Raw genomic sequence first — 12,107 nt, 5'->3', positions numbered from 1 at the left:
TTTATTTATGGAAATTATCATCATCCGTGCAAAATGAATCCGTGATATGTATTATTTATCAAATCACGGACAGATATTTTTTTTCAGTTACGGATACCAAAGTTTACGGAAATTCTGTAAATTGAAGAATTTATATGAAAAAATGATAAAATACTTGTATTATGAAAAAAATATATAGTTTTACATGTTTATTATAATGTAGATTCTAACTATACATATTCCCTGGGGTGTACACAAAACAATTCAAAGTATATTCGAAGTCACAAATCAACTGCTTTTATAAATTAAAAAATGCACGGACAATTTTATTATCCGTGCAAAATGAATCTATGATTTGTACTATTTTTTCTATTTCCGTGCATCCGTGACTTGTCCGTGTTTTGTAAATGGCGTTTCGAAAGAAACATTTTTCATTTTTCATGTTAAAAAAATAAAAAAAAATATATAGCTCATTTAATGTTGACAACCAAAGTTCGGACTGTCTGAATGGAAGGATAAGAGCAATAGTTTAGCTTTGATCCTGTGTTATGTAAACGAAGACTCGAGTCCATTACGTAATACATTGATACATTCCTCTTGCTACTGGCGTTCCTCTCTCATGCAGACACGAACCCCTGCTGCCCCTCAGGTCTAATGATTTGACCTGTCTCTATAGACTTGCTCAAGTCTCTATGTTTAATAATCAGTGCTCTCTTTAATACTTTTGATAATGCCAAACATAGATCTATGTTTGGTGACATTAAGTATGGTAGAGAGCAGAGAAACACAGTAAATTTTAGATGAAATGATAATGTAATAAAAATAACATAGAGACTTGAGCAAGTCTACTGTCTCTAATCAAATGGAAGATAAGTGGAATAAAAAGAAAGATAGGTGTTTATACTTGGTAACATACTCATAAAAATTCAGTTACATCTACGTATAAATCAAATAAACTCATTAATGTTCGACAAATTGAACTTATCTGTAATGTCTGAATTTAATTGAATCAACTTCAGATTAAATAATTGAAGCTATCTTTTATTGAACAAAATTCATCCTTAATTACTTGTATTAATGTTCAGTTATTTGAATATGGGTCTAATCAATCAAAAATCAATCCAAATATTAAAAAACAAAATTCTCAAATATTTTAAACTATCTTCAAATCATCAGCCCATCTCTAAATCAGTTAAGGAAAGGATGAAATTATATTACAACTATGTCACTTATGTATACAGAGCAGTCACATTTATGCATTATTCAGTATACAACTTCCACTTTCCAAAAAAAAAAAAAAAAAAAAAAAAAAAAAATCCCACTGAACACTAATGTAATTAGAAATAATACATGTACTTTCCACTTTTTTTCAGTTTAGACTATATAACTCCAATGTCTGATTTTTACTTCCAAAATCATTATGTCAATCTTGCATGCATAGGTTATTATTATACCTCAGTATGAGAATTCTATGTAACGCGTAATCTGATTGGTCTAGACAGTCACGTGCCAGGGATGACAAAATTTCATATCTCCTATCTCCCTATTATATTTACCCCTTGGGCAGCCTCGTGCATTTTCCATAAATTTAACGTCAAGGTAGACAAAGAATGACTCGGACAAGTCCGAGTCATTCTACTTTCATAGTTACTGTGCGGGTCTCTAATACACAGTTGAATGCATGGTTTTGGTTGATACAAAAACAAGCAAGTAAATCAGCATTTAAAGAATGGAAATACAAAAACAGTTTATCATATCACTGTATTTTGTTGTTTGTACCTTCTACCGTAATACGTTGACGGCGCCGTGTTACCGTGTTAGGGCGATCTCAGCTACATACAATGTATATAGATGAGAGGACTCCAATTTCAAATGCACTTTTGATTCTTGCTTTTTTTCGGTGTAATAAACAATTTATTGCATGAATGTTTGGGAGATATGAAGATTTATTCACCCAAGAAAAATCATATTCACCTCGGTCGTTGCCCTCGGGGAATGATTTTTCTTGGTTGAATAAATCTTCATATCTCCCTCACTATCATGCAATAAATGTATAATGTTACGTTTTAACAAACTATATATATATATATTCCATCAGCGTCGATTGTTAGTTTTTGATACACTGACATTAAGGCCTATTTATTTTCCTATTTGTTCTGATATGTTAGACTTTGCTTGTATATCATATAAACACTTGAAAGCAGAACGCTATACCCAGCACTTCAGTAAATACCCATTGTATCTTCTGTCTGTATCTATTGTGACGTGTTTCGTAAGCCAGTCGATAGAGATGGAGAAAAGAAGAGGAGAAAGAAGGCATCAATGTTTCATTCAAGTTTTGATTTGGAATCCTGGCGGTGTGGGTCCCCCTTGACTTAAAAAGGGTAAAAATAACGCATTTTGATTGTGGGCCCACTCCTATGAAAACCAAAATTAATGGTAAAACTCCCCTTTAAAAAAAAAATCCTGGATCCGTCCATCTCTGGTGTAAGCTCTGTTCCGCAAATGACCCTTGCACTAGTACTTAAGCCTATAAAGGAGTTTTTAATAACATGTGAAGGTAACCAACAATGTTTGCCCTGACCTTGATTTGTACTCTTTATAGGAGTTATGAGATTGATCACTGTTCGTTATCTTCACCTTTATGGGAGTTATGAGATTGATCACTGTTCGTTATCTTCACCTTTATGGGAGTTATGAGATTGATCACTGTTCGTTATCTTCACCTTTATGGGAGTTATGAGATTGATCACTGTTCGTTATCTTCACCTTTATGGGAGTTATGAGATTGATCACTGTTCGTTATCTTCACCTTTATGGGAGTTATGAGATTGATCACTGTTCGTTATCTTCACCTTTATGGGAGTTATGAGATTGATCACTGTTCGTTATCTTCACCTTTATGGGAGTTATGAGATTGATCACTGTTCGTTACCTTCACCTTTATGGGAGTTATGAGATTGATCACTGTTCGTTATCTTCACCTTTATAGGAGTTATGAGATTGATCACTGTTCGTTATCTTCACCTTTATGGGAGTTATGAGATTGATCACTGTTCGTTATCTTCACCTTTATGGGAGTTATGAGATTGATCACTGTTCGTTATCTTCACCTTTATGGGAGTTATGAGATTGATCACTGTTCGTTATCTTCACCTTTATGGGAGTTATGAGATTGATCACTGTTCGTTATCTTCACCTTTATGGGAGTTATGAGATTGATCACTGTTCGTTATCTTCACAATTTCTATCTTTTGAGTCCAATAAACTTTTCTCCTGCTTCAAAGATTGCCCTATAACTTTAGTAAATATATCAAGTTTTTGTTGATTTTCAAGCACTCTGAATTTGTTTCGCAATTCAGTAAAGAGATCTCTTGATGGCAAGCTCTTAATCTCTCGATTTCAACAGCAGTTTCTTTCAGATATCTTTAAAAAAAGATTTATTTTCAATATTGCCGCGACATTGCTTTCACATCCTGCAGAAGGTTTCTCCATCTTCTGTTGATGATATGGTCAATTTACTTGTTGCTGTGATCATCTGGAGACTTGTAAGTCCATGTACTACAGGGATCGACCTGGCGTGAGTGTCTTGCTTATCTGGATTGTCATAAGGACAGATGTTCACGCTCTTGTACAGAATTTGCAGACATCTCGGTTTGAGATTTTCACGCTCATGTACAGAATTTGCAGACATCTCGGTTTGAGATTTTCACGCTCTTGTACAGAATTTGCAGACATCTCGGTTTGAGATTTTCACGCTCTTGTACAGAATTTGCATGACATCTCGGTTTGAGATTTTCACGCTCTTGTACAGAATTTGCATGACATCTCGGTTTGAGATTTTCACGCTCTTGTACAGAATTTGCAGACATCTCGGTTTGAGATTTTCACGCTCTTGTACAGAATTTGCAGACATCTCGGTTTGAGATTTTCACTCTCTTATACAGAATTTGCAGACATCTCGGTTTGAGATTTTCACGCTCTTATACAGAATTTGCAGACATCTCGGTTTGAGATTTTCACGCTCTTGTACAGAATTTGCAGACATCTCGGTTTGAGATTTTCACGCTCTTGTACAGAATTTGCAGACATCTCGGTTTGAGATTTTCACTCTCTTATACAGAATTTGCAGACATCTCGGTTTGAGATTTTCACGCTCTTATACAGAATTTGCAGACATTTCGGTTTGAGATTTTCACGCTCTTATACAGAATTTGCAGACATCTCGGTTTGAGATTTTCACGCTCTTATACAGAATTTGCAGACATTTCGGTTTGAGATTTTCACGCTCTTGTACAGAATTTGCATGACATCTCGGTTTGAGATTTTCACGCTCTTGTACAGAATTTGCATGACATCTCGGTTTGAGATTTTCACGCTCTTGTACAGAATTTGCATGACATCTCGGTTTGAGATTTTCACTCTCTTGTACAGAATTTGCAGACATCTCTATGACGACGCCACTATCATCGTTTTTCAATTTTATTAGATGACAGGAAGGTAAAGACTGTAAACAAAATTAACAAGACTGATAAATACACAGGTTGTTCACATCTACAAAGTTTTGACTCAAAAATCGGCATTACCGAATAGAAAATTGTATCTGAGCTATTAACATGATAAATGGACATATATCATATTGCGAAGTGTAATAAACTTACTATATTGTGGCCTAAACACGGCGAAGAGAGATGACAAGTTATAAGTAAAACATGGCAGAAATCGTACTTCGTGCATGCATGGAATTACAGCTGAAAATTTTTACAAACGGATAAAAATGGATGTCACAAATTCTGAATACCGGACAAAAACGGATTCGTAATAATTACAGTTTATTAACGGAGTAACAACACCCCCCCCCCTCTCTGTGACGCTAGCGTCACACACAATGTCCAAGTCTCTAAGGTGTAAACAGGAGGACAGCTTGAGCGATAGGTCTCACATAAGTAATCACATTACCGTTCTTAAACACACGCAGTTCAATCTTACGCACACGATTGTCCTGTCCTGGGAAAACACGCTGGACCACAGCCATCGGCCACTCGTTCCGTGGGGTACCAGAGTCTTTTAATAGAACGACGTCGCCTTCCGCGAGGTTCGTTGTAGGATCATTCCATTTGCGTCTTGATTGTAGAAGTTATAGGTACTGGGATTGCCACCGTTTCCAGAATTGGTCGGCTAAGATTTGGACATATTTCCACTGAGATTTGTACATGTCCTTGATATCCAAGGGTAAACGCAGCTATGTTAAGGCTTCCAGGAGTTTGAAATGAGTTCAAAACATACATTGGATTGCGAGGTCGGTTTTTGGTTTTCACTTGTACATGTAATTTATATACTTAAGTACAGACAATTTATATAGAAGGTTCTCTCGGCTATATATTAGCATATCTGTTATGATATCACATGACTTCGTTGATCACATGACGGTCATTTATAATTGTTTGAAGTGCTTCACATAAATCGCTTCAGCGCAGCTCATTTAACAATTATTTTTAACTTTTTGTTTGATAAATAAACTCACCGTATCCTTGTGTACCCGAAATGTACTTGGAAAAATGGTAGTATTACTTGCGTGCAAAATACACGTATTTCATGAAGAGTTCAACTTACCGACACACTTACCTACACATTTGAGGGTAATCTGTATTCAAACAAAGCCTTCAAACATTTAACCAAGCAAGATTCAGGTAGAGAACAAACTCCTCTTACGATTTCCGTAAAAGATCTCAAATGAATCCTCATACATTGCCTGCACTAGACTCTTTTATAAACACATCATAAATTCTACCTCTTTTCACTGGTATAAAACAGAGTACATTTCAAAAGTATATTTTTCGAAAGCAGTGTAAACACGCTGAATTTCAATCAAGGGTAATTAAACAAACTATTTTAAAATATTCGGATATATAAGATATTAAAATACAATTCAAACACGTGAATTTTGCAACGGCGTTCTGACATCTTATAGGTAGTTTGAAATAAGGTCTAAAGTTTTTGACACTCTCCCCGTCACAACAGCTCAAGTTTGCAGTGACTTGACGTCATTTTCCATTATGACGTCATATATTGGTAGTTCAGAGAAGTAAAGGCATAAAGTGCACTCTGATATTCTATAAGGGAATCCTTAACCTACCCGCGAAAACGGTCCAACATCCAGTTCAGTTTTCTGCGTAAGAAGAATGTATGAAGACAGAACTGTCGGTTGAGATGGGTCAGTTGATACCGGCACAATTGGTCGACTGTTCATTATAGCACTAACTTCAGCCATCAGAGTATTCAACACGTCGTGGGTAAGATTCCTTTTAGACTCTGTTAGCAATATAGAGTCTAAAATCCTTAGTGCGATACCGATCATCCTCACCCACACACCTCCCATGTGTGAGGAGTGGGGAGGATTAAATATCCAAGTACAACCATTGTCGTTCATGAATTTTCTGATTGTTGAGCTTTCCACATTCACCACAGAGATTCCTAATGCATCTGTGATGCCGACAAAATTTGTCCCTCTATCTGAACGGAATTCTCGTACTTTCCCTCGGATTGCCACACAACGTTTAAGGGAGTTAATAAACGTTGGTGACGACATATCTTCCACACGCTCTATGAATAATAAAGCCCAACGTTTGCTGTTCGCTGAACCGCCTCTCGCCTTACGGGTAGTGACTTCCCACGGTCCAAACACATCAACACCCACGTAAGTAAACGGGGGTGATGGTTTAATTCTGCACTCTGGAAGGTTTCCCATCTTCTGATGTTCTAGTTTGCGACGCAGTTTTCTACATGTTACACAGGAATGTATAACAGATACAATCAGTCTCTTTCCACCTATCAACCAATATCCAGACGAACGTACCATTCCCTCTGTAAGGTGCCGTCCTTGATGTTTGACCTTCTCATGACAATGAAACACAAGGATACGAGCTAAGTAAGTTTTGCTGTGGATAATGATTGGTCCATGTGTTCCAGATAGGGCATCGCCGGTGCGAATTCTTCCTCCAAGTCGAATGGTTCCATCGTCCAGATCACGTAAAACACCGTCCTTTGGAATAGGTTTACCACTCCAAAGGTTTGCGATTTCCACACTGAATGTTAGATTTTGGGATACTTTCACCAAGTAGAATTCTACATCATGATGCAGCTGTACTCTATCTGGTATTGGTAGTTTACGTCGTCTCAGTGCGGTACGTTGAAATACACAAATAGCTCTGATGAGTGATTTCAAAGAGGAGAACTTGTGCATGCCACTGGCGATTATGGAAATTTCCGATCACGTTTTCTGTGTAACGACAGCATTGTCTCTGATTTCACTGTCGGTTTCTGGGTTGATCAATGGTTGCTCTGTTTTCTCAAACAGGGTGTTATCCTCTTCTGTAAGAAAGTCTGGTCCTTGAAGCCACTTACTGTGAGATAGCTCATATGCTAGGATAGATCTGCTACCAACATCGGTAGGGTTCGTTTCTGACGAAATGTGATTCCATTGCTCTGGTGCCGAGTGTTGATGGATACGGTGAACACGATTGCTCACGTATGTGTGAAAGCGTTTAGTCCGATTGTGTATATAACCAAGAACTATGCGACTGCCTGTATAAAACGTGACTTTCTGTATCTCGGTGTCCAGATGTTTCGTTACAAATGCTACAAGTTCTGTCGATAGCACTGCCGCGCATAATTCGAGTCTCGGGATCGTATGACCATGTTGAAGTGAGAGCTTGAATTTGCCTATGAGAAATCCGACATGATGAGTTCCGCCATCATCAGTACGAACGCGTAAGTAGACAATTGCGCACAGAGCCTTCTCTAAAGCATCCGAGAATGAGTGGATTTCCACAGAGTTGCAGTCTTTCAATGATTGGGGAACAAATTGTAACGATCACCTTCCCCCCCCCCCCCCCCACCCCCCTTCATGTCCTATAGTGTATCTTGAATGTCAATCATTGTTGCGGTATTTAATTACACATTGGATGTTATTTCACATGTAAATGCATAGTTATAGAGTTACCTCGTAATTTGTATTTACCTTTATCGTCCTGTCATTGATGTGTTTTAGCATCTTATAGCACACGTGTTTACAAACGTTCTGCCGCCGCCATACTCTTGTTTACTTGTGTATTTTTCCCATGATGCATCACGGTGTATTGATCTATTTTTACCTTAGTTATTTTTGGCGGACGATTTGATTGTAAATTCGGTTTAATTAAACGCTGATGTGTTTTTAAAGTGTTAACATTTACTTCTTTAATTTATTTACGTATTGTATTTATTTTACATACATGTACGAAGTACGAGAGTGGGATTTTGTTACGGGATGATAATTACGTATGATTGGCTAATTATTATTTACAGGCCTCGGTCTTTGTGGTCTCATCCGAAGGACCGCCCTATCTAGTCGCCTCTTACGACATGGGGTACTGAGGATCTATTCTAACCCGGATCCCCACGGGACTGGCTACCAGAGAACTTGTCACTGTGCTGTACATAGAAGCAATGGATACCGACATACAGATGAAGATACATTGTGCTTTGATATCACGCATATTCTGAATAGAATAGTCCGATTAGAGTATGTCATGGTGCACTAAACTATCCGACTTGTGTCATAGTGTGGTACTTTTTCCTTTGATCTTAGCCATACTTTAAATTAGACAGAAAAGCTTTTGCAGAAATCTAGCGTACAACTTCCCGGGGCGGGTCTTAGCTGTACAATAATTTTCATGGAACCGTATTCTACCTTCCAAGCTATGAACACAGCTAGAAAAAGTTTTTGTAACATTGATCAATGATGAAAATATAAGAAATGCAACATGCAAATAAATTAAACATAATTGATTAGTTCAGTTAACACTCACAGTGGCGGGTACAGGGTTTCCGAAAAGAGGGACACGTATTAGCCAAAATACTTAACCATTTTGGGTGCCAAATATAGAGTTTTGCTCACATTATTTCTGATTTCAATATGTTCTGTGCAGGTTTTGAATGTTTTCAACCTAATCATCTTTACATACCATGCAGTAATCTATACTTATAAATTAACCGGGGTAGTATCGGTGTATATTATCCTTATTTCATTATTTTCTACTTACTTGTCTACGTAAATCCCAATCTTCGTTTTCGAGTTGTTTATTTCATGAAACAGGATGAGAGTTATGTTTTATTTTCAAACGTATTTTATTACAAAACTTCTCATTGGTTACTTCTAGATTTATTATCAAATCATATTACAGATAACTTTTACCTTCATTCTTTTGTTAAGAACAGTATTTAAACCCGAGCACAACCGTGCTCGGGGCTTCTGCTGAGCCAAACCTTGCATCAAGGTAAATATCAGGAGTTGCCTCACACTGTATTTTTCATTATTGTTTCTTTATTTTTCCTATTTAGTTATATTTTTCTCTCAAGCCACATTCATTCCCCGGGATTATTAGTTTGGTATTTATCATACAATTGTTGAACTAATTAAAGGTTTAAAACTTTATTTATTTATTATTTTATTACTAGCCTCACTCTAGGCGGACTCAAACTTACCTGGACATATCGAAAGGGTTGAATATTTTACATAACACTTATCATCAATAAAAAACACAACGCGAAGTAAAAAGAACATATCCCTAGTAGTGCCCAACTACTACATTTCAAATTTTGTCAATAAACTCCGAAACACTTGCTCCAGAGTTACTGCGTACACCTTTAATATTGTTTCACGTGTGAGGTGAAGTCCGGAAGCTATAATGCAAGCTTACTAAGTTAGTAAATATTGTAAAATGAATTAAAAATTTTACTTTCCCCCCTGATAAACTACCTTGAAATAGCAAATAATGAGAGTAGAGTGGCGGTTATGCTTCGCGGATCTATGCCAGTTTTTTTTCTAAAATGACAACTTAATGATAACACGATATGAAGTAAATCCTTTGTTTATCGATGCTTGATTTTGATCTTGCAGAAAAAATAAGTTTTGATAATTGTTGAATAAATAAAATATGCCTGTTTATTTCTTCAATCCGGGATTTTAGGATTGACCCTTGTGGGAATTTCCAGAACGAAGCAGGGTTTTGGTCTACAACCAATCACATTCTCGGGCCATTCCTGCAAGCCGAGACGTTGCGATTGGTTTACAACATGATCAGCATAAAATTGTGTTGATGTTCAGTGTTAGTTATACTTATAATAGTTTTGAGTTGGTCCATATTTATCATTTTATGAAGATTTATAATCATCTCATTTATATGCATCCCATGGAGATCCGGGTTATATTATGTAGAATAGATCCTCAAGTACCCCCTTGCTTGTCGTAAGAGGCGACTAAATGGGGCGGTCCTTCGGATGAGACCGCAAAAACCGAGGTCCCGTGTCACAGCAGGTGTGGTACGATAAAGATCCCTCCTTGCTCAATGGCAATAAGCCCCGACTATAGGCCTAAATTTTGGAGCCCTTCGCCGGCAGTGGAAACGTCTCCAAATGAGTGAAATAATCTCGAGAGGGACGTTAAGGAGGTATGCTACATCTGAGAAATTTGATATGGATGAAAAGTGGAGGATATGTACAGCAATATTTTGAAATTGAAAACTTACAAATTTACTTTCTTTTGTCAAAAATTGCAGTTTCAGTTGAAATCAATCTGAGAAAAATTTAAAACCCTTGCTGGAGTCCAGCAGAACTCCAATTATAGAATTATAGAACCCGCGATCTACAGTTCAGCAGTCGACGTGCTAACCTACTGAGCTACTCAGCTAGGCGAGTATTTTTTAAATGAATAGGCAACTATTGCTGATAATTATATTTTCATGTTTTAAAAGGAATTCAGTCATTATGAGGATGTAGAGTACCTCCTTAAACAATATTCAATTAACCAATCGGCTAGATGCCCAGGAGTAATAGAGATTTTGAAAGAAATACATCGAATTTTACAGTTTCTACCCCAAAATTAAGGCCCCTTAGGGTGGGGGTGGCATGAAATTTACAAGTTCCGGTCTCCTTCACATACAGATGCTACATACTAAATTTGGTCAATATTGGCCCAGTAGTTTCTGGGAAGAAATTCTTAACGGACACAGACCAGTTGCAATAGGTCACATGAGTTTACTCAGGTTACCTTAAAATGGTAAACACAGAAAAAGAAATACTTCAAAAATGTTATAAATCCATTATTTTTCACACTTCGACACAACAAGGCCATTTTCTGAGATTTTTTCAATATTTAAACCCAATTAGAAAACGTTGCAAATGCAATAGCTGTTAACATTGTAAAAAAAATAATAAAAAAAATAAAACCTGAAACCAAGAGTCCCATGGCCCACATCGCTCACCTGAGTCACCTTGGATTTTCCCTATATATTTCCATATAAAACTTTGATCCGTATTGTGGCCACAACCTACCGCCAGGGGCCATGATTTTTACAACCTTGAATCTGCATTATGAAAAGCGAAGAAGTCACTCCCGCCGTGAGCCCTATATCTTGATCAGGTGAACGGCGGAACCCGTAGTCAAAATCAGTGTGCCAAGAACGGCCACAATCGGTATGAAACACGACAGACAGCATTTGGCCAAATGGTAGGTTATATTGCAAATTAAATCGTTATAACGACCATAGAATTTGCAAAATGATGATTTTAAACGAGACTATTGAAACCCCTGTACCATCAACTTGTTTGTCGGTAGTTTGCTTTGATTTAAAAGCTGACCATACGTAGATCAAGCTCTTGCGTATAGAATCAGCTGAGAGAGATAAACACCACATGCAGGTGATAATGGACTATTGCTACATCAGCTGAAATCATCCTATTTATCATAAAGTTGAGTTGTTAGTTTGCCGTTAGTACCTACTTAGAAAATATTTAAGTACAAAGCAGAAGTGGACGACTCTGTGGTCTCTTTTATTTCGAGTTCACAGCAGGGATATCAAATCGACATATGAATGAAAGTTATTATTGTTAATAGAAAAAACGTCAACGATATATCTAAATGGCCACAGCAAGAAATTTTTCTTCTCGTGTAGAAGCTTCTAACCTTGATTCCCTTGGGGATCCAAATTAGAATAGGTCCTCAGTACCCCTTGGTTGTCGTAGGAGGCGACTAAAAAGGATAGTCCTTCGGATGAGACCGCAAAAACCGAGGACCCGTATCACAGCAG

The 12,107-nt window shown here is 37.2% G+C and overlaps 1 protein-coding gene across 1 annotated transcript; it reads right to left on the bottom strand.

Moving 5' to 3' along the window:
- Nucleotides 1–6,106: 6,106 nt before the first annotated feature.
- Nucleotides 6,107–7,222, bottom strand: LOC130050616 (uncharacterized). Its single transcript, XM_056150863.1, has one exon. The coding sequence runs from the start codon at nucleotides 7,220–7,222 to the stop codon at nucleotides 6,107–6,109; it is 1,116 nt and encodes a 371-aa protein (XP_056006838.1).
- Nucleotides 7,223–12,107: the final 4,885 nt, after the last annotated feature.

This window comes from Ostrea edulis, chromosome 9 (genome assembly GCF_947568905.1).
Source record: "Ostrea edulis chromosome 9, xbOstEdul1.1, whole genome shotgun sequence".
Lineage (NCBI taxonomy): Eukaryota > Metazoa > Mollusca > Bivalvia > Ostreida > Ostreidae > Ostrea > Ostrea edulis.
Note: the sequence above shows the minus strand (reverse complement) of the source record. Positions and strands in the feature narration are given on the sequence as shown.

Coding starts and splice junctions, on each gene's coding strand:
- LOC130050616 (XM_056150863.1), bottom strand. CDS start 7,222: ATGCACAAGTTCTCCTCTTTGAAATCACTCATCAGAGCTATTTGTGTA.